General features: G+C 38.4%; 1 protein-coding gene across 1 annotated transcript in view; it reads right to left on the reverse strand.

The window, feature by feature from the left end:
• Positions 1–22,337, reverse strand: part of MYO3A (myosin IIIA) — a 170,222-nt gene that overhangs the window by 142,148 nt on the left and 5,737 nt on the right. The window contains exons 3-4 of the mRNA XM_086331215.1: positions 15,547–15,731; positions 11,984–12,118 (exon numbers count right to left, since the gene is read on the reverse strand). Coding sequence (XP_086187341.1) covers positions 11,984–12,118; positions 15,547–15,714 — 303 coding nt within the window. The 5' untranslated portion in view covers positions 15,715–15,731. The remainder of the gene's footprint in view (positions 1–11,983; positions 12,119–15,546; positions 15,732–22,337) is intronic.

The raw sequence follows: 22,337 nt of genomic DNA on the forward strand, positions 1-22,337 counted from the left end.
ACATGGTTCAGTTTTGCTTTGCTTTGTGCTTTATACAAATAGTATCCTACCTGGATTTGCTTTTTTCTTTAACCAATAATATACTTCTAAAGTTCATTCATTTTGATTGATGATGCTGTCACTAATATTTACTGTTATATAAAATGCCATTTTATAAATATAAAAAATATATGTTAAAATGAAAAGAGAAAAGGAGAAGACAAATACAACAAACATGGAATTTATTAAACAGACCACAGGGACCAAATGTCAATAAGCCACAAGTTAATTTGGAGCTGATCTTTTTCTAAAGATGCTCAAGATAACACCATGAATTTTCTAAATCCTCATTCAAAATTTCAAATATCATCTTTAATGAAATCTACTTTTGTTCGACTAGCATAAAATGCCTTTCACGTATGAAGACAAATTTTTAAAAAATTAACTGAAGTATGTTTGTTTTTAAATGAATGTGAAGGATTAAAATATATTAAAGGAAATGAAAATGTTCTTAAATTAAGCAGTAGATCACAAAAATTGAAAATGACCATATGTTTCCACTAAAAAAGAACTGCATCCGGGGAAATGAATTGTGTCATATTAACCCTATGCAATTCTTAAATCACCAAGACAGACTAAAAAGAGATTTGTAGCAGGAGACCGAAAAACCCGTAAGTGTCGCTTCGTAACACAGTGCTATAATAGGGCCTTCATGTCCTCTCATCAAACAAAACTGAAGTATAATTTTCTTAAACCAGAGCTACACTAATGCAAGAACAGAGCAGCCCTAAAAGTGAATTCTCTACTCATGCTGTAGTCAAACAGTAAGGAAGAACTAAACCTCTAAACAGATCGTTACAACTCACTTCCAAAGACAGCTTCTATAAGCTTTCACAGTGCATTCTGTCTTTACTATGTAAGGACAGGATATGAGATTTTTACTCAAATTTCTGGAAAAGGACTACTGATTTCTGCAGTTGGCATTTCTGACTTCTGCTGTTTTTCATTGCTTTTTGTTTATATTGAATGCTCTAAGACCCTCACTTACTCTGACCACATCCCACGTGAGACCACAAAAGCTGAAACTCATTTTCTGACACTCATCTAGGTTTTACTCTGCTCATTTTATAAAAGTGTTTGATTCTTTTTATAGAAACCAATTTTTAGCAAATGCCTACAAGTGACACTTTTGGATCATAAGGTAACCACAGATGTAATAAGACATTAGCTGTGTTGCCTGCAGAGTGACTGCACCATTTCACACTGCCTAAATAATCTAAAAAAGTTCAGTTTGCTTCACAACCTCACCAACACTGGGAAGTATCAGTCTTTTAAATGTTAGTCATTTAGTGAGTGTATACTAGTAGTTTCATTGTGGTTTTAATCTGAATTGCCTTCTCCTTTCCTTTTTTCATTTTAACCTAACTCTTCTTGAAGTTTCATTCGAGAACACTATTATAATAGCTATTTTAAAGTCTTTACCTGCTAATTCCATTATCCTGATTATTTCTGGGTCTGTTTCATTTGACTGATTCTTCTTCTGACAATGGGTTACCTTTTCTTGCTTTTTTACATATTTATTAATTTTTATTAAATGATGGCCATAACTAATTTCACATTTAAATGTTCAGATTTTGCTGTCTTCTCTTAATGAATGCTGAATTTTGTTCTGATAGGCAGTTCATCTGCTTGTGGACTGACATGAACATTTCAAGCCCTGTTTTTGAAATTTTTATAGGAGGCCAAGGGTAGTTCTTATTCTAGGGTGAGTCTAACCCTTCCTTTAACGCATAACCTGTCAGCAGGGTCTCTACTAAGCGTCTTAGATGTTCAACAAAGATTACTCAATTTGACTGGTCAGAACTCAAGTATCTCTCCAGCTTGCACAAACTCCCAGTAGTTGTTCAGATTACTGCTTTTCAGTAATTCTTACCCTTATTATTGTTCGTTGCCCAACTGCCTAGAGTCTTGCCCTATCCATCTCCAGCTTGGTTTCCAGTCAAAGACTCAAGGGAACCCCTATGCAGATTTCTGGAGTATTTTTCCTGCTTAACTCTCTCTTTGAAAATTCCAGTCACTTTTGTCTTAACAGTCTTTTCAGTTCAGCAAGATTGCTGTGATCTCCTTGGGAACGTCCTTCTTATCCTCGTGGTCTGGAAACTGTTTCCAAGAATAAAGATGCAATGATTGTAGTGTTCCTCCAATTTCCTTTTCTCAATGTCACAAGCCTAAGCTGTCTCTTTCACAGTGTTGGAAAACTGTTATGTTTTTAAAAATATATTCTATGTAGTGTTTTAGGTATTTACAGTACAACTGCGCGATGCGACACAATTTACTGTCATAGCCAGAAGCAGAAGTCCCAGACTATTTCTAATGCACCCTGAAATCCAAGGACCTCTGGCAGGGTTTTCCAAACTTTCTTTTGATAAGAATCACCTTAGGACTTGTTTTAAAAATAAGTTTCTGAGCCCTCATTCTTGGAGTTTCTGCTTCCGTGGGTTTGAGATGGGCCTGAGTCTTTCCAGAGTGTCTGGGATGTATATTAAAGAACAAAGGTACTAACAGGATCCTCGGTTTGTTTCTTTTTTTTCAGGTGGAAGCTTAAGTGTTACCCACTCATCTAGGCCTTCTTTGACTTCTCTCTTCACAAAAGGTCTTTTTCATTCTTTATTAGTACTCCACTTCTATTCTTCATAGTATCAGTGCTACTGCTGCTTAGTCACTGTAATCGTGTCCAACTCTGTGCAACCCTATGAACTGTATGTAGCTGGCCAGGCTCCTCTGTCCATGGGATTCTCCAGGCAAGAGTACTGGAGTGGGTTGCCATGCCCTCCTTCAGAAGATCTTCCCAATCCAGGAATCAAACCTGGATCTCCTGCACTGCAGGCAGATTCTTTACCACTGAGCCACCAGGGAAGCCCACAGTATCAGAAACAATGTATAATTATTTAATTAATTTGTCTATTAAGTTTTAAATTGTCTTTCTGCACTATTAGACTCTCTAAGCACCAGGATGACAGCTGGTCTCATTCTCTACTGAATACCCAGAACCTCTCAAAATGCTTGGCCCAAAGTAAGAGATATTTATGGAATTAGTAAGTGACTGGGTGAATATACTTTAGTCCTGGACACTTATGCATGTACACACACATAATGACAGAAGGCCATCTTTTTACATGAAATGGAAGGTGCCTCTTCAAATGTGAAATGTGTGACTCAATATCAATAAAATACATATACTGATGTAGCAAATTCTGCATTCCAATGAAAGACTGGTACAATATTAATAAGAGTGATACCATCACCTAATAATGTTTCCTAATGTGTAATACTGTAATATGTACAATTTTCACATTACTTTTCTAACTTGTAAACTAGAAATAGTATGTTTAAGCTATTACAGACACACATTCTAATTGACTCACTGAAGTATGCATTTTGATGTATTTTGGTAATTGTGTACAATCCTGTAACCACTAAATCAAGATATAAAACAGCATCCCTCATCCTAAAGCATTTCAAAATTCTTGGGAAAACACCATCAAACATTGGGAATGTGAGCAACAAGATATCTTTGATAAGCAAGAAAATGTAGAAGAAATCTTTTAATTTGCCTGGTCAAAATACAGGCTTCCCTGGTGGCTCAGCAGTGAAGAATCTGTCTGCAATACAGGAGCTACAGGAGACATAGGTTTGATCCCTGGGTTGGGAAGACCCCCTCGAGGAGGGCATGGTAACCTACTCAAGTATTCTTGCCTGGAGAATCCTATGGACAGAGGAGCCTGGTGGGCTACAATCTATGGGGTTGCAAAGAGTTGGACACAACTGAAGCGACTTAGCACACACAGTCAAAATATATGATTTACCAAATGGCAAAACATGTCACATTTTTCCCTCTGTGGTTAATATTATAAACTTGCACTCCTGTTCAGAGAGCAGATGCATTTGCAAGCACCGAAGTACTATTAGGGAAAAAAAGATATACCAGCATTATACATGTTTTTATGTATTTTTAGGGTTATAAGAATATAAAGGAGTACATGTATACTGTTTTTCCATCCTGCCCTTTAAACAAAAAAATGAGACGACTCTAGGTAATTGTCTGTCTTGTTCTGTGGTGAGTACACCAAATAACAGCCTTTTATATGAGAGCTGGGAATGGCTGTCCCAGCCCTAAGAGCATGAAAAGAATCGGCATTCATCTACTCCACTGCCACTGTGCACAGCTAATGAAAGGAAGGACCGGTGCTGTGCCATCAGAGTGGTTGCAGCCCTGTCCTGCTTCCCTGCCCCCTCCCACATACACAAGCCTGCAGGGGTTCCCTGTCCTCTTCCATGTACATGTTATCTCCCAGCCAGCAACATTACAGAGTTAATAGCTGAGCAAACAGAAACCATTCATTCATTCTAACTCATTTTCTTTCTGTCATCCTATAGTTTCCTTTTCTTATGATGGATCTTATCTTACTTATTAGATGTAAGTATAAATGCAGAATAACTAATAATGCGCGAAAGTTAGTATTCAGGTCCATGAAAATCACTTTCGTTACCAGAAATGTGGATTTGTGAGGCTTTAGGACTATTTACTGAACTTTTGTGCTTCCAAATGCTACCTGTAATTTCCAGCCTTTGATCTCTTGAAAAGGATATAATTTCAAAGAGAAAATTTGCTATAATTAGAAAGCAAAGAGAGAAAGCAGTGTCACTATTAAGAATGAACAAATCAGGACTAATTCAGATAAATAATAGAATTCAGCCTGCACTACTGCCATGAAAGGAGCAATTACAGCTAAGACTGGATTATGAAGGGAAAGACCTTTTAACAAAAAGATGTCCTAACTCTGGATTTTGGTTCCGTAATAGCTGAGGATACACTAGACAAATAGATGTTGAGACAGAAGATTATATTCCTTGTGTACTTAAGGTGTTGCTGTTCATCCAACTAAGAAGGGGGAAATTATAGTTAAATCTCAATTTTGCCCTCTGTGCTCATCTGCAGTAGATGCCTAGTACCAGACCAACTTAACTCAATTTCAACCCTGTTTTTCCATCTCATCTCCTGGTTTGGTGGTAAGGATATGCAGAAATGAACCACCTCCCACCTCCCAAGGTCCCCCTCCATCCTGCTCCTGACCCTCCATGGTAGACACTGGGAGTGAAAAGGAACACTAAGCAAAAGCAAAATCTACAGGGACTTCCCCGTTGGACCAGTGGCTAAGACTCAGAGCTCCCAAGGGAGGGGCCCTGGGTTTGATCCTTGGTCAGGGAATTCCAAATGCCCCAACTAAAGATCCTGAGTACCACCACTAAGAACCAACACAGCCAAATACATAGATAAATATATAACTTTTTAAATTTAAAAAAGAGGTGTCTGTATTTTACAAAGCAAGTCAGTCAAGAGATATGTAATAGCAATAAGCAAAAAATTAATATGAAATATAAGTATGGTATTTCAAAAGACATAAGTAAAAAAAAAAACTGGTTCTCCCTTTATGCTGACATCATTAGGAAAACCTAAACATTAAGTGACAATAAAAATTCCCATAAACATTTTGCAAAAAAGAAATATATATATATATATATCAGTTCCCACAGGAGAAAATCTTCTACCCCTTCTCTTCTTTCGTAGTTTCATTACAAGTGTGTAACTGGAATGTAGGAGGGCTAGTAACTAGTGCTCTTCTGTATGTTCTGAAAATGAACATACAGAGAATTTAGAAGGAAATAATTTCTAAACAGAGCTGTGTATATTATTCATGCTCAAGAAATTATAGTATAACAAAATTTAATAAAAATACAGGAAGAGGAAAAATTGTATCAAAGTGAAAGCAATAATTCAAAAATCACAACTAAATAACAGAGAAAATAGATGGCCCAGTAAAATCTGAGCAAGAAATTCTCTTCTTGGAATTTCAATTCTGGATGGCAATATAAATACAATGATTTTTCAAGATGGAAAAACTCTGGGTGAGAGTCTGTCCAAGCTGGTACAGTCCACCCACGTCCCCACACATGCCAGGCTGATAACAAGGATGCTACTCAGACCCTCCAAGAAGCACCGTCTTTACGCAGATTCATGTCAGAAGTCTAGCACTATTAGCATGACTTTCTGGGTACCACCAAAGTTCCTATTTGGCCATCTTTGGGTACCCCCACGCAAAATAATTTGTGCACCTGCAAGCGTGCACAGTTGTTTCAGTCGTGTCCGACTCTTTGTGACCCATGGACTGTAGCCCGCCAGGCTCCTCTGCCAGGGGACTCTCCAAGCAAGAAGACTGGACTGTGTTGCCATGCCCTCCTCCAGTGGATCTTCTCAACCCAGGGGATCGAACCCACATCTCCCATGTCTCCTGCATTGCAGGCAGATTCTTTACCGCTGAGCCACCAGGGAAGCCAGCAAAATAATTTATTGGAGCTTTATTATGATAAGAGGTATAATTAGCAGTCATTTTGTAGAATGAAGTATTGATGCCACAAGCCAATTTTCTGAAAGTGCCTTTAAAGCAGCACCTGCACCATTCATGTTTATAAATCAGGTAATTGTACCACTTATGTGTATATGTAATCAGTCTAACTTGCATATGTAAATCAATTGTCTTACATACAGTTGCCAGCTCTTTGCTTTTTCCATGTTTTCCCTCAACTTTGAATTTCAAATAGATCAGATTTCTGAAATACTATTTTAATAAACTACTGTTTATTCTTTTTCTCAAGCCGTTAAGGGATATTTCCAACTCTTACATCTAATAATAAAGACAATATGTAACATAGCTAGTGAGAAGTTGCTGTATAACACAGGGAGGTTAACCGGTGCTCTGAGACAACGCAGAGGGATGGGATGTGGGGCGGGGTAGAAGGAAGGTTCAAGAGGGAAAAGATATATGTATATTCATGGCTAATTCATGCTGTTCTATGGCAGAAGCTAACATAACATTGTAAAGCAATTATTCTCCAATTAAAAATAAATTTTAAAAACATATGTACAAAGTTCAAAGAAGCTAAGTCTCTGCTGATTCATTGCATCAGGATGCCACTTCACTTGTACTGGATATTCAAGACCTTTTTAATCAATCTTTTCGGCTCTCTCAAAAGAACACTTTAACTATGATCTGGAATCTTCAACTCTCACCTAACCCTGAGTGATAATACTAAGAAATGACAATATAATTAGAATAGGAATTTGTTAGGCATAAAAGACATCAGCAGATCTTATTCAATAGTTTAAACTCTGGGAAAGATTTATACTTTTGTTCTTGACATTTAGGCCTATATTAAGCAGAACAACTGAATCTTCAAATGCCAATTTTCCAATTATTTTACATGGAAAAAAAACATAAGAGATGCATTATTGAAAATGTTCTCAAAGATATAAATATACACAATTTTTATTCAGGATTCCATCAAGGATTTGCAGAGCATCACATCTCAAATACACAAACACAAATACGAAATAAATTATCCATTAATTTAAGACAAAATGGCTTAAGTTCATAATTTATTCTGTTACTTGAGACCAAATTGCCAACATCCACTGGATCATCGAAAAAGCAAAAGAGTTCCAGAAAAACATCTATTTCTGCTTTATTGACTATGTCAAAGCCTTTGACTGTGTGGAGCACAATAAACTGTGGAAAATTCTGAAAGAGATGAGAATACCAGACCACCTGACCTGCCTCTTGAGAAACCTATATGCAGGTCAGGAAGCAACAGTTAGAACTGGACATGGAACAACAGACTGGTTCCAAATAGGAAAAGGAGTACGTCAAGGCTGTATACTGTCACCCTGCTTATTTAACTTCTATGCAGAGTACATCATGAGAAACGCTGGGCTGGAAGAAGCACAAGCTGGAATCAAGATTGCCGGGAGAAATATATCAATAACCTCAGATATGCAGATGACACCACCCTTATGGCAGAAAGTGAAGAGGAACTAAAAAGCCTCTTGATGAAAGTGAAAGAGGAGAGTGAAACAGTTGGCTTAAAGCTCAACATTCAGAAAACGAAGATCATGGCATCTGGTCCCATCACCTCATGGGAAATAGATGGGGAAACAGTGGAAACAGTGTCAGACTTTATTTGTTGGGCTCCAAAATCACTGCAGATGGTGACTGTAGCCGTGAAATTAAAAGACGCTTACTCCTTGGAAGAAAAGTTATGACCAACCTAGATAGCACATTCAAAAGCAGAGATGATACCTTGCCAACAAAAGTCCATCTAGTCAAGGCTATGGGTTTTCCAGTGGTCATGTATGGATGTGAGAGTTGGACTGTGAAGAAGGCTGAGAGCTAAAGAATTGATGCTTTTGAACTGTGGTGTTGGAGAAGACTCTTGAGAGTCCCTTGGACTGCAAGGAGATTCAACCAGTCCATTCTAAAGGAGATCAGCCCTGGGATTTCTTTAGAAGGAATGATGCTAAAGCTGAAACTCCAGTACTTTGGCCACCTCATGCGAAGAGTTGACTCATTGTAAAAAGACTCTGATGCTGGGAGGGATTGGGGGCAGGAGGAAAAGGGGACGACAGAGGATGAGATGGCTGGACGGCATCACCGACTCAATGGACGTGAGTTTGAGTGAACTCTGGGAGTTGGTGATGGACAGGGAGGCCTGACGTGCTGCGATTCATGGGGTCGCAAAGAGTCGGACACGACTGAGTGACTGAACTGAACTTGGGTAATTGTGTTGAGAGAAGTAAAAGTTTTGCTCTGTTTTTTGTGTGATTTAACTAAAAATATAAAGCTATCTTGAATTGAGAAATACAAAATAATTCTGAAATCATAATAAGTTGCCTATCATCAAAGAACACGCCTGGCTCTTAAAACATTTTTTTTTAACTTCTATAAAGTAATAGTTTCAGATTGTGAAAAGGTTCTTGAAAATTCTATTGTAATTTTGAAAGACTATGATTCGATCAAAAGTGGCAGATTAAATATATACATGTATTTCCTCTTACTCATAAATCTCCATGAAAATGCCAGTAAAGGAATTAAAAATAAATAAATAAATAAAACCACTAGAGAAAAAAGAACAAAATGGGAGAGAAGTTAAGAAGAGATTGCAACAAAATTTTTCAACATGGAATGCAGGTGACTGAGTGGTTAACTGACCCAGAAACACAGAGAAAGCCACAAACCAAAGTGCTAGGTGGGGGAGCTGTGTTGAGGTCACCTGAGCAGATTAACCCAGAGAGGGCAAGATAACAGTGAAAGTGGAGAGGTGGGAGGGGAGGGGCAGAAAACAAGGCTTCCTTTGCAAGTCTCTCTTCAAAAGACTTGATGCCCTCTTACGCCACATTCAAAGTATCCACATCCAGAAGCCTGCCAGAGCTACTTCACACACACACAGAGAGACTGGAGGTTTTGCTCCTAGAGAAACTGAACTGAAGGGACTCAATATTTGGTGACATCAGTACAGTGAATAACAGGAGGAACACACAGAATTCCTGATGTGCAAAATAGAGAAGAGACCAAGGAATCCAGGAAAGTGGATTCCACCCAGATGAGCAGCAGAGAGGCAGCAGGGGTCAGATACCTGGCAGACCTCCAGGATGGAGCAGGAGGATGCAGGATTCCAGAGGGGCAATCAATAATCGTGCCAACATTCAGAACATGGATTAGAAAATGAAAGAGTAGAGAAACTGAACCATCTGTTTCCAGGTTCAACAACCAACTCAGGAAAGACACATACCTACCTGCTCAGGAAAGGGTGGCACCACTAACCTGGATCTACAGTAATACTGTCCTGTATTACTGCTTTCTATGAAATTCAAAGATGTTTGCTCCTTGGAAGAAAAGCTATGATAAACCTAGACAGTGTATTACAAAGTAGAGACATTACTTTGCCAACAAAAGTCCCTATGGCCAAAGCTATGGTTTTTCTGGTAGTCATGTAAAGATGTGAGAATTGGACCACAAAGAAGGCTGAGCACCAAAGAATTGATGTTTTCAAACTGTGGTGCTGGAGAAGACTCTTGAGAGTCACTTGGACTTGCAAGGAGATCAAACCAGTCAATCCTAAAGGAAATCAACCCTGAATATTCATTGAAAGGATAGATATTGAAGCTGAAGCTCCAGTACTTTGGACACCTGATGTGAAGAACCAACTCACTGGAAAAAACCCTGATGCTGCAAAAGACTGAAGGCAAAAAGAGAAGGGGGCAGCAGAGGATGAGATGGTTAGACAGCATCACCAACTCAATGACCATAAATATGAGCAAACTCTGGGAGACAGTGAAGGACACGAGCCTGGCGTGCTGGTGTCCAGGGGGTCAAAAGAGTTGGACTTGATTTAGTAACTAAACAACAAAAAATTAATCAAGTGAATGTATTTTTTTAAAAGATAAAAATGATTAAGTCTATCTGAAATTATATGAACTGGAAAATAGGCTAAACTGATAAGTGATATTGTCAATCATTTTAAACATACAAAAATAGATGAAGAAAATATATTCAAAATTAAGAGTGGTTCTTTTTACAGTTTCAAGTATTCTCTACAATGATCACTACTTGTATATTCATTTAAAAACCACCATAGAAAAAATATAAAGTATGGAGACAATGTGCAAATTATTACTGTACAGGAAAATCAATGGTACATTCCAAAAAAAAAAAAGAAATAAAATAACCAAATGCTAATAAAATAATGTGAATACAAAACACAGAGAACAAACTTGTGATTGTCAATAGGAAGAGGAGGCAGAGGAGAGATGGATTGGGAGTTTGGGATTAGCAAATGCAAAGTATTACATATATTAATAGAATGGATATACAATAAGATCCAACTGTATAGCACAAGGAATATTTAATATCCTGTGATAAGCCATATATATAATTATGTTAATACATATAAATATATGGGCTTCCCAGGTGACTCAGAGATAAAGAATCCACCTGCCAATGCAAGAGACGTAGGAGACTTGGGTTCTATCCCTGGGTTGGGAAGATCCCCTGGAGGACGAAATGGCAACCCCCTCCAGTATTATTGCTTGAAAAATCTCATAGACAGAGGAGCCTGGCAGGCTGTAGTCCATGAGGTCACCATGGGTCGGACATGACTGAGCACACACACGGCCTAGCATATAAATATATATAACTGAATCACCTCACTTTACACCAGAAACTAGTGTTATAAAAAGTAAATTAATGCAAATACAATAAATAGATGCTGTTAAGGTGATCAAATAAAGGTTTTACTAGCCCTGGGTTTGATAAAAGAAGCTTTAAGAAATTTTTATAAATTTTATTGTAATTAATGATTACTTCAACTTAAATAAAAATATCCAGTGAAAATCAGAAAAAAACACATTCTTCTAGGGCTGGCAGTAACCTTAGTGGTGCACCTTCTAATACTCTTGCATTAGAGAGAACTGTCCCAAGCTATTCTTAGGAATTGAAAAGGCAGACTCTGCAGTATCCCTTTGGCAACTTATTCAGTGTTCCACACCACTTCTAGTAAGGTTCCTCCCCCCATAAATGTAAATACAGTTGATCCTCTGTATTCACGGATCACAGCTGTTTGAATCTGACCATGTGGAACCCACAGATATGGGGGACTGACAGTACCTGGTTCTGCAGTTTATGTCATTAGTATTCAGTGAAGTCAGAAGAAATTAGCAACTCACCATTTTTGCCTAATGAAGCCTCAGCTACATTAATTTTATCTCATATCATAGCACCTGGCACTGAGCCTCAGTCACGTGTTGCACCAAACACAGATGAATAAATAAAAATTATAATGAAGTCCCTTTTTAGTATGCGCTTCTGCCAGGAAAATATCCTAGTTTCTTTAGTCTTTTATTATGGAAACATTTTCTTTTAATCTTTAATTAATTTTCTTTCATTTACTGGTATTTCTAAAGATGGCAAGACCAGAACTGGGAATAAGATTCAACAAAGGATACAGAATGGAACATATCAGATGAACTGCTTTATGGGGGTGACGTTACTAAACACGTCATTCCAAGACCACACTGCAAATTACCACATGGGAAATAATTCTAAACACTTACCTCAAGAACCAGCCATAGCTTATCTCCATTTATTTTATCCTTCTTAAAGTACATGCCATAGAATCTGACCACATTAGGGTGGTCAGAAAGTGCTTTTAGGATGCTGTACTCTGCTTCAATCTCTTCATCAATATCCTAGTTTCAAAAAAGTCATGGGGAGAGAGCGGTGAGAAAAACATGAATGAAGTAAAAAAAACGTAAGTTAGACTAGCGAACGTAGAATTTTATCTTGTCAAAGCAAGGTCAGAATAGTTTCTACTGTGCTCAATACAATGTATTGACATTTCTCCTTACACTGCTTACGGGAAGAGATTGTGATTTTCCTGTTAATCAAAAATATCTCAAATTATGTTTATTTCATTGAAAAGAAATAAATAAAAGGCTATTTTTATGTGCAGTTAGAAAGAAACATATAAGGACTTCCCTGGTGGTCCAGTGCCTTCCAGTGCAGGGGATGTGGGGTCGATCCCTGGTCTGGGAACTAAGATCCCGCATGCTGCTGGGCAACTAAGCCTGGGCACCTAAACTACTAAGCCCATGAGCAGCTTAGACCTGACGCAGCCAAATAAATAAAATTTTTTAAGTTAAAAAATAAAAATAAAGAATTCTAATCACAAAATCTAGGGAAAAAATATATATGGAGAACTGTTTAAGGTGATCTTCCTTTCTTTGTAGTGTTAACTTTATTTCAATGGTAAAATTATTGTTTTGACATGCAAACTTTTAGCTGTTTCTTTGAAGTATAAGATATTTAAAGGCTATCAAAAACCAATCATACATGCAATAAACTCCTACCTTTCTAAAAAAGTGAAAGGGTTAAGTTATATAAGATGGCATACAGCCTTTAGTTAGCTAAAGACTCATTCACCAGAAGTAGAATAGGTTGTAATCCTGTCAATAAAATTGCAAACAAGACTACGCACTTAGTCATGTATCTAGAAAACCATATATACATAAAACAATTCACTGTCATAAATAAAAGACTTCTAATATTTTATGGTAACATTTAATATCCACATTGTTTTAAGACAGAATCATGGAATCACAAAGATGTAAAGAATTTTAGACCAGAACACTAGTCTAAGGAAGAAACTAAAGCTAATAAAATTTAAAAAAAAAAAAAAAGAAAGAAAGAAACGAAAGCTCAAGGCAGTTAGAGTCACAGAACTGGTTAGTGTGTAATCCAGGACTAGTCTTTTGTCTACTATTTTCTAGTCCTTCTCATTTCATCCCTTTGTTGGAGAGAAGATTATGAGTTCAAAATCCATAACAGTAAGACCTTTTTAATAAAAAAAATAGCCACTCTGCAAAATGCTTGGGTGCATTTAAATTTATTTTATTAAGATTACAATCTCCTGGTTATAAATCTTTTTTTATTTGACTTGTGGCATGATGAATGAAGAGTAAATAAAGAATTCTTAGAAAAATATATATGTACTATGACAAGAATAAAAGCAGCAAAAGAACACATTTCATACTACGGTTATGGATCTATATATTTCATTAAAGCAAGAGAATCAAACCTGATTTGTAAGGTAGGCTGCATAGCAAATGTGAAATTATGAAAGGATAACTGTTACATACATTCACAAGTCATTTGTTCTTGTTCATAAAGAAGCAGAGGAATGGGAGAGACTCTGATTGTGGGGCCACACATTGGGATCAGCCTGGAGCCCTTTCTCTTGCCACCATGAACCCCAATCCTCAACAGCAAAGTTCAAAGGGCAGACTTCTAATTTCGAAGACTAGTGGTGCAGTTACTCTGATACAGCTTAATTGGTGTCTCTCTTCCCTCAGTTTTAACAATAAGAACTTTCCAACAGACTATGAAGACATGCAGCATCAGTTAAGCCTGTGCACAGTGCTTCTCATTTTTCTCCTCCAGTGGGCCTCCCTGGTGGCTCAGTGGTAAAGAATCCACCTGCCAGTGTAGGAGACATGGGTTCGATCCCTGGGGTGGGAAGATCCCCTGGAGAAGGAAATAGCAAATCACTCCAGTATTCTTGCCTGGGAAATTCCATGGATAAAAGAGGAGCTGGCGAGCTACAGTAGATAGGGTCACAAAGAGTCAGATATAACTTTGCGACTGAGCAGGCACGCACTTATCTAACCTACTTCTTGAAAAGAAGCCCCCACCCTCTCTCTCCTCTGCTCAAAAGAAAATAAAACAATGTAGTAATAACAGATCTAGTAAAAATAAACCATCAAAAACGAAAGAGCAACCCCAAGATGAACAGAGGGCAGAGACTTTTTGCAGAGTCCTTTTGCAGGCTTTGTGAGTGTCAGAGCTGTGACAGAAAGAGAACTCCCAGGCCAACTCCACACACATCTCATCGTTTCCATCAAGCCACACCCCCATCACACGCACAAAGTGAAAGTGAAAGTGAAAGTGAAGTCGCTCAGTCGTGTCCGACTCTTTGCAACCCCATGGACTGCAGCCCACCAGGCTCCTCTGTCCGTGGAATTTTCCAGGCAAGAATACAGGAGTGGGTTGCCATTTCCTTCTCCAAGAGCTGAGTAATTAGAGAATTTGCTCTCAGGAGAGGTTTGGCGATTACAGAATCACTGAGTTTATTCTGGCTCCCCCATGTGCTAGGGGAGACCTACCTACGTCCTAGTAGCTGAAAACTCGTCCAAACACCGAGCCTCTGACTCCTGGAAAAAAGAATCTTGTCTCTTACAGGCAAATCTCATGCTCTTACAGGCAAAGCAAGATGAGTTTCCCTGATCACAACTGCTATTCCCAAAAAAAGCACCATTGGCACTGCTGGAAAAGAGGCCATTGAATCCTTCACAAGGAACCAGACCCTGTAAAGGAATGCCATTTCTGTTTGGAAACACTTAGGTAAACCTGAAAATTAATTTCCCTTTTTTGAAAGAAATTTTAAAATATATTTCTTGTTTGGCATAAGAGGAATTCTGCCTGAAGCCTAAATAAACACAGGAGGAAAATGAAATCCGGCCAAGACGACATTAGACAATTTTAGGGTTACTTCCAGACCCGTGAGTCTATATGCTGACAACACTCTGAAATCTAAAAATATTAAATCAAACCACTGAGCTGCTTGAGAGAAGATAAACTTATATACAGATATACTTATCTGTGTGTGCGTACATGCTAAGTCACTTCAATCATATCTGATTGTGTGACACTATGGACTGTGGCCCTCCGGGCTCCTCTGTCCCTGGGCTTCTCTAGGCAAGAATATTAGAGTGGGTTTCCACACCCTCCTCCAGGAGATCTTCCCGACTCAGGGATGGAACCTGTTTCTCTTATGTCTCCTGCATTGGCAGGCAGGTTCTTTACCACTAATGCCACCTGGGAAGCCCCCATATTTCTCTTTACTATATATTTATTTATCAAGTATTTATTGGACCTTCTAATATATGTTAAGCATTTAACAAGGAAAATCTAACAAGACATTTTAAAACAAACATTTCCTTCAAATTGCAACTGACACTGTGATAAATAAATCAAGATAAGATACCAATGGACTTTTTAATTGTTTAACACAGATTTTTTTTAAAGTTAATTAGCAAGCAAGAAAAAAAACGTGACTTACATGGATGGGATCCAGAATTTTGACTGCTGCTTTTTGGCCATTTTTCTTATTCAACACTTTAAAAACTTTTCCATAAGTTCCTTTGCCAATCGTTTCAGTGATTTCCCAAGTATCAGAAGGGTCGGGAAAGTTATCAAAGATGATTGATTTTCCAATTAATGGAAGCATCTCAAAAGTTTAAATCACTGGAGAGAAAGAGCACAGAGCTTCATTGACATTTGATTGGTAATATTAAACAGCACACACAAACTCATGGGAAATTATCTAATATTTTCACTGATATGATGGAAAATACACAGCAGTAACCAAATGTACTCAGAGTCAAAGAAATTTTTAATTTCAGTTCTTTTTGCAAACAGATGAATACGAGTTTAATAATGTTTTGTAAGCAGGGCTTTCTATGTTTAATACTGTCCCATATTAATTGCTACTATTAGTAATTATTTTCAGATTGCTTCTGCTACCGCTAAGTCGTTTCAGTCGTGTCCGACTCTGTGCGACCCCATAGACAGCAGCCCACCAGGCTGCCGCACCCCTGGGATTCTCCAGGCAAGAACACTGGAGTGGGTTGCCATTTCCTTCTCCAAGGCATGTAAGTGAAAAGTGAAAGTGAAGTCGCTCAGTCATGTCCGACTCTTCGAGACCCCATGGACTGCAGCCCACCAGGCTCCTCCATCCATGGGATTTTCCAGGCAAAAGTACTGGAGTGGGGTGCCATTGCCTTCTCCTAGAGGCACACATTTAAATCATTTTGATTTACTGCTTTATACTCATGAATGAAAGAATTTTAGAATAAACCTTAGCAATGATAAAAGTCCAACTTATTCATCAAAGCAAATCCCACACTTTAAAATGATTGTGTTTTTTTATTTATTTTTTAATTGAAGGAAAATTGCTTTACAACAATGTGTTGGTTTCTCCTGGATAACATCCTTCAAGAACCAGTCATAATTATACATACATCTTCTCCCTGTTGAGCCTCACTCTGCTCCCCTTCATCCCACCCATTTAGGCCATCACAGACAGCCAGGCTGAGCTCCCTGTGTTATACCGCAGCTTCCCACTAGCTTTCTGTTTTACACATGACAGTGTATATATGTCTCCTCTTCTGCATCTCCAATACTGCCCTGCAAATAGGTTCATCAGTACCATTTTTCTAGATTCCAAACATATGCATTAATATACAGCATTTGTTTGTCTCTTTCTGACTTACTTCTTACAGGTTCTAGGTTTATCTACCTCAGTACAATTGAGTCAAATTCATTCCTTTTTATAGCTGAGTAATATTCCATTGAATATTGAATATCTGCTTCATCCATTCATCTGTCAATGGACATCGAGGCTGCTTCCATGTCCTGGCTATTCTAAGTAGCACTGCAATGAACACCAGAGTACATGGATTCTTTTTGAATTGTAGTTTTATCAGAGTATATGCCCAGTTGTGGGATCCCTTGGTCATAGGATAGGGTTATTCATAGTATTTTTAAGGAATCTCCTTACTGTTCTCTATAATGGCTATATCAGTAGGAGGGTTCCCTTTTCTCCACATCTTCTCCAGCATTTTTAAGTGATTGTGCTTTATACTACTGCTCTATGTAAAACCCAACAATCAGTCCTCTAGTGCTTTTAGTATGAAATTTCTTTCATATAACCTAACACATCCTTTAAAATATGGCCCTTGCTTAATTTCCTAGCCTCATGTCTCACTACATGTTCCCTCAGACACTACAACCTACCCACTTGGGATCCATCAGGTCATCCCCTTCTTGCTTGAGGATCTTCACATACAGTCTTTGCTCCCACTTGGGTCTGTGGTTTCTTTGCTAAGCTCTAACTGCTACTTTTCTTTTCACGTATTTGCTGAGATGTCATGTCCTCCAAACCGAACCACTCTCTACCCCATTTGAGTTGTGTGCCCATCTCTGTGCTCCATGAGCTCTCTGAACCCACCGTGACCTGATATTCCTACACACCCAGCACCTGGAGCACCCACTCCAGTGTTCTTGCCTGGAGAATCCCAGGGACGGGGGAGCCTGGTGGGCTGCCGTCTATGGGGTCGCACAGAGTCGGACATGACTGAAGTGACTTAGCAGCAGCAGCAGCAGCAGCAGCAGCACCTGGCTCAGGGCTCAATTAGGAGAACATGGCTAATGAGGTCAAGTGATTTTAAAAATGATTTCACACATAAGCTGAGATAAGATCTTCCAAGTAGTGCTACTAACCTTTCATGTTTTCCTTAAATTACATTCAATCCTTTGTATAAATTTAAAGAAAAAAAAAAAATGAACAGAAAGACCAACCAGAACATCTGTGGTGGTCCTCTGAATTTTTTGGTTAACCATGCAAAACCTCACTCTTTTCAATGCTATAAAGTTGACTGCAGTTGTTCCTGGATGTGTATACATAGAAACAGGCCTATTAATGAATGTGTTAATATCACATACTAATATCAGCCCATGAAATTCATTTGTCTGACTACAACTTTCAACCTCATCCAATCTACCAATCCATTGATTCTTCACTTTCTTTATATCCATCAACTCTCTTCAGTCTTCATTTCCACTTCATTTTCTCCTTCCCCAGCATAAACAGGGCTTCCCTGGTGGCTCAATAAAGAATCCACCCACAAGGCAGGAGAACCTGGGTTCAATCCCTGGGTTGGGAAGATTCCCTGGAGGAGGGCATGGCAACCCATTCCAGTATTCTTGCCTGGAGAATCCCCATGGACAGAGGGGTCTGGTGGGCTACAGTCCATGGGGTCACAGAGTTGGACACAACTAAGCAACTAAACACAGCACAGAGCACAACAGCATAAATTCTGCAGTTTGAATTATTATAACTTCCTTGCAAATGCCCTAAACATTCTTGCTTCTCTCCTTCTTCACCACCAGTCCCCTGGGGTTAAAAAAACCAACCCTAGTTAAACCTTACATCTTCTTCACACCTGTGCCTATAGCTGGAGAACACCACACAACTGGGCTGAACCATTTCACTTTAAATTCAGGATCAAAAACTTACAAGTAGACCCTCAATGATGTCCAGCAATCTTACTGCACTTCCCTGCTTTGTATATTCACTTCTCTCTGGTGAGTGATCTCCATCCTCAAATTTCTCTCTCCTCAGATTGTTCCCTCGTTGCTGTCCATCCTCTCCCACCAAACTTCCCAGCTGATGTCTTCATTTAATAATTAAGTGACAAAATGGAAGCAACAATAAACTCTTTAATTTTCCCATCTCAGAAACCACAAACCAATGTGCATCAAACAGAAGGAGTTCATTCTATTTATCATCCATAACTGCTGTCTGCCCTCAGTCTTTTTCATTTGTTCCATCTCATCCATCATATTTCAGCTCAAATATCACATTTTAAAAAAGATCTCCCCTGCATATTTTATTCCTTCCTCAGAATGTAAGCTCCAGAGGTACAGACTTTATTATTTTTAGCTCTGTATCCACAGTTCCCAGAACAATATCTAACACATGGCAGATAACTAGTAAATGCAGGCTAAATGGGCAAATGTTTATTTGTTTATCTGTTAATTTGATACCTGAAACCTTAGCTCTCAGTTCACTTACAAACCTTATAATGCCTAACTCTGTGTCTGGCATATAGTAAATGTTAAATATGTAGCTGCTGAATGAGTGAATCAGTATTCTTACAAAAAAAAAAAAAAAAGAATGAGAGAAATAAGGATTAGAAGGAGCTAAAGAGAATTTGAAAATCTAAACAGAATAATGATCATATTCATTATATTTAAGGGGACATCATTCAGTAAATGGCTATGAATGCCTGCTGAAAATTACATCACTACATAAAAAGACACTTAGGAATAGTTCTTAGAAAACTTAATCTTTATGAAATTTGTGCCTTTGATCCGAAATGCAAAAAAAACAAGTAGGAGGTAATCAGTAATAATCATCCAATTCAGTGATTTCATAATCAGTGACAAGATAACTACTTTCTACATCTATCTACTTGACTCGTGCAAATAAGCGTTTATGCCATCCATATAATGTAAATGTTAAACCAAAAAAAAAAAAATTAAATCTTATTAAATGCCTCAAATAGAAGTGTACAACCAGGAAAAACATTCATTTTATGGAATAGTGCCTTTTCACTGGCAATGTTAATGAACATAATAAACCATGACTGGCATACAGTATCCAGAACAGTCAAATTCAGGGACAGAAAGTATAACTGTGGTTGCCAGGAGCTTGGGCGGAGAAGGCGATAGCACCCCTCTCCAGTACTCTTGCCTGGAAAATCCCATGGACAGAGGAGCCTGGTAGGCTGCAGTCCCTGGGGTCACTAAGAGTCAGACACGACTGAGCAACTTCACTTTCACTTTTCACTTTCATGCATTGGAGAAGGAAATGGCAACCCACTCCACTGTTCTTGCCTGGAGAATCCCAAGGATGGGGGGCTGCCGTCTATGGGGTCACACAGAGTTGGACAGGACTGAAGTGACTTAGCAACAGTGGTAGCAGCAGCAGCAGGAGCTTGGGGAAGGGGAATGGGAAAGATTATTTAACAGCTAGTTTCAGTTTGAGAAGGTAAAAAAAAGTTGTGGCAATGGATAGTGGTGAGTGTTATACAATGATGTGAATGTAGCACTGAAGTGAACATAGTTTTTAAGTGGTTAAAGGGTAAATTGTATGTAACGCATATTTTACCACAGAAAAAATGCTACTTTGGACACAGTATAGGGAAACAAAGTAATGAAAAACAGGAGACCCAAACTGAGAGATATGGAAGGGAGACCACAATTGTCTGCTTGCTCTCAGATCTGTGCGTGACCTTCCGTGTCCTGAATCTCAGGGGTTGACATCTCAAAACTGTATTCCCCAAACTCCCTGTCCCACTGGTGTCCTCCGCTGTTGGATTCTGTCAGTGGGTGTGCCAGGCAGAAGACTGGATGGGAGGAGGATCTTTCTCCTCTGCTTTCTCTAGTTTTGTGGTATGTCCATGTGGCTCCATCTCCCTGAAGGTCCCTGTTTCTGTAGGGTAGACCTGCCATGGTTCTAGACGGCCTCAGCATTTGCATTTTGGTAAGACCATTTCCTTGATGTTTCTGTACAGTACAAGGAGTAATGATAGTTTTTAAGATTATGATCCTAACTCTGAGATTACCTCATTATCTTCTGTTGGGCTTTCAGATATCCTAAAACATTTATAACGAATTCCCCCTATACCTTAGTCTGTTCAGTCTGCCTGAACAAAAATAATATAAACTGGGTGGACTGGAAACAACAAGCATTTATTTCTCACAGTTCCCGGGGCTGGGAAGTCCAAGATCGTGTTGCTGGTAGACCTGGCACTAGATGTGGGTCCCCTTTATAGATGGCGCGGTGTTTCTGCTGTAACCCCATGTGGTGGAAGGGACAAGCTACCCCCCTGGGGTCTCTTTTATAAGATGCTAATCTCCTTCATGAGGCTCTGTCCTCCTGACCTAATCACTGCCCCAAGGCCTCACCTCCCAACACCACTACCCTGGCGGTTAGGGTTTCAACACATGAATTTGGGGAGAATACAAATATTCAGACCATGGCACCATATTAAATTCCCTCTGTTGAACTACTTGGTATTGATTCTATTTTCCTGACTGATTCAGTCTAGCACACATCCAGTCAGTTTGTGGAGGAGAGAATGGAGAAAAATCAACAGATAATGGCTGAAAGTTCTCCCAAACAGGCAAAAGGTATGAACACTCAAATTCAGGAAGCTCAGTACATTTCTTTGAAAAATTCACAGTTGGATACATGGCAATGAATCTAGAGAACACCAAAGACAATGAGAGGCTCTTGACACCAACCATATAGGAAAGATATATCACATATAGAGGGAAACAATTAGAATGACTGCTGATATTTCAATAGAAAACAATAGTATAATATATTCAGAATGCTGAAATAACTGCCCATCTAAAATAAACAAAAGTATCCTTCAAGGTCAAAGGCAAATTAAAGATATTTTTCACCTCAAAAAATTCAGTTTAACAACAATGGCCCCTGAGAAAGAGAACTTCTAAAGGATATCTTTGAAAAATGACAATGATAATGACAAGGAAGGTCTAAATTACCCAAAACAGTACATAGTGACATATGTGTGTAAATCTAAACTAACACTGACTGTAAGACACAATAATAGACAAAAATGAACTATAATAATCAAAAGTAGAATGCTAGAATTTAAAATGTTCTTAAGTTCCTCATATAAAGAGGCAGTTAAAAATATTAATTATAAATTTAGGCTTTAAGATATCCATGTCAAACACTTAAACATTAGACCCTAAAAATATCATGCATAACTTTCAAAATATTAAAAGAGAAAAACTGATGTTAACAAACTCAATCAAAAAACTCTGGAAAGGAGAATAAAGGAAGCCTTTAAAAAAGAAGAACCAGAAAGCATAAAATACCCTGTGAAAAGAAATATGAATATGCCAATAATCACAATAATTGTAAATGGACCAAACTTACCACCACGAAAAGACAGAAACTGGTAGCTCACAGCTGTTTGCAAGAGATTCACATAAACTATAGACAGAGATAGACTGTAAATAAAATAATGGTACCGTGTACCATTCAACAAAAGAAAGTGATGTGACAAGATTAACATCAGGCACAAAGTACTCAAAGGAAAATTATTTACTAGAGGTAAAGAGGGTTACTACATAATAATCAAAGACTTAATTCACCAAGAAAATATAAAAGCTCAAAACAGAAGCCTAGAATATATGAAATAACTGAAAGAAATACAAAGAAAAAGGGAAAAAGTCACAATTTTAGTG

The sequence above is a fragment of the Bos grunniens genome, chromosome 13 (genome assembly GCF_055505025.1).
Source record: "Bos grunniens cultivar Pamir isolate PY7600 chromosome 13, Bosgru_T2T1.0, whole genome shotgun sequence".
NCBI lineage: Eukaryota > Metazoa > Chordata > Mammalia > Artiodactyla > Bovidae > Bos > Bos grunniens.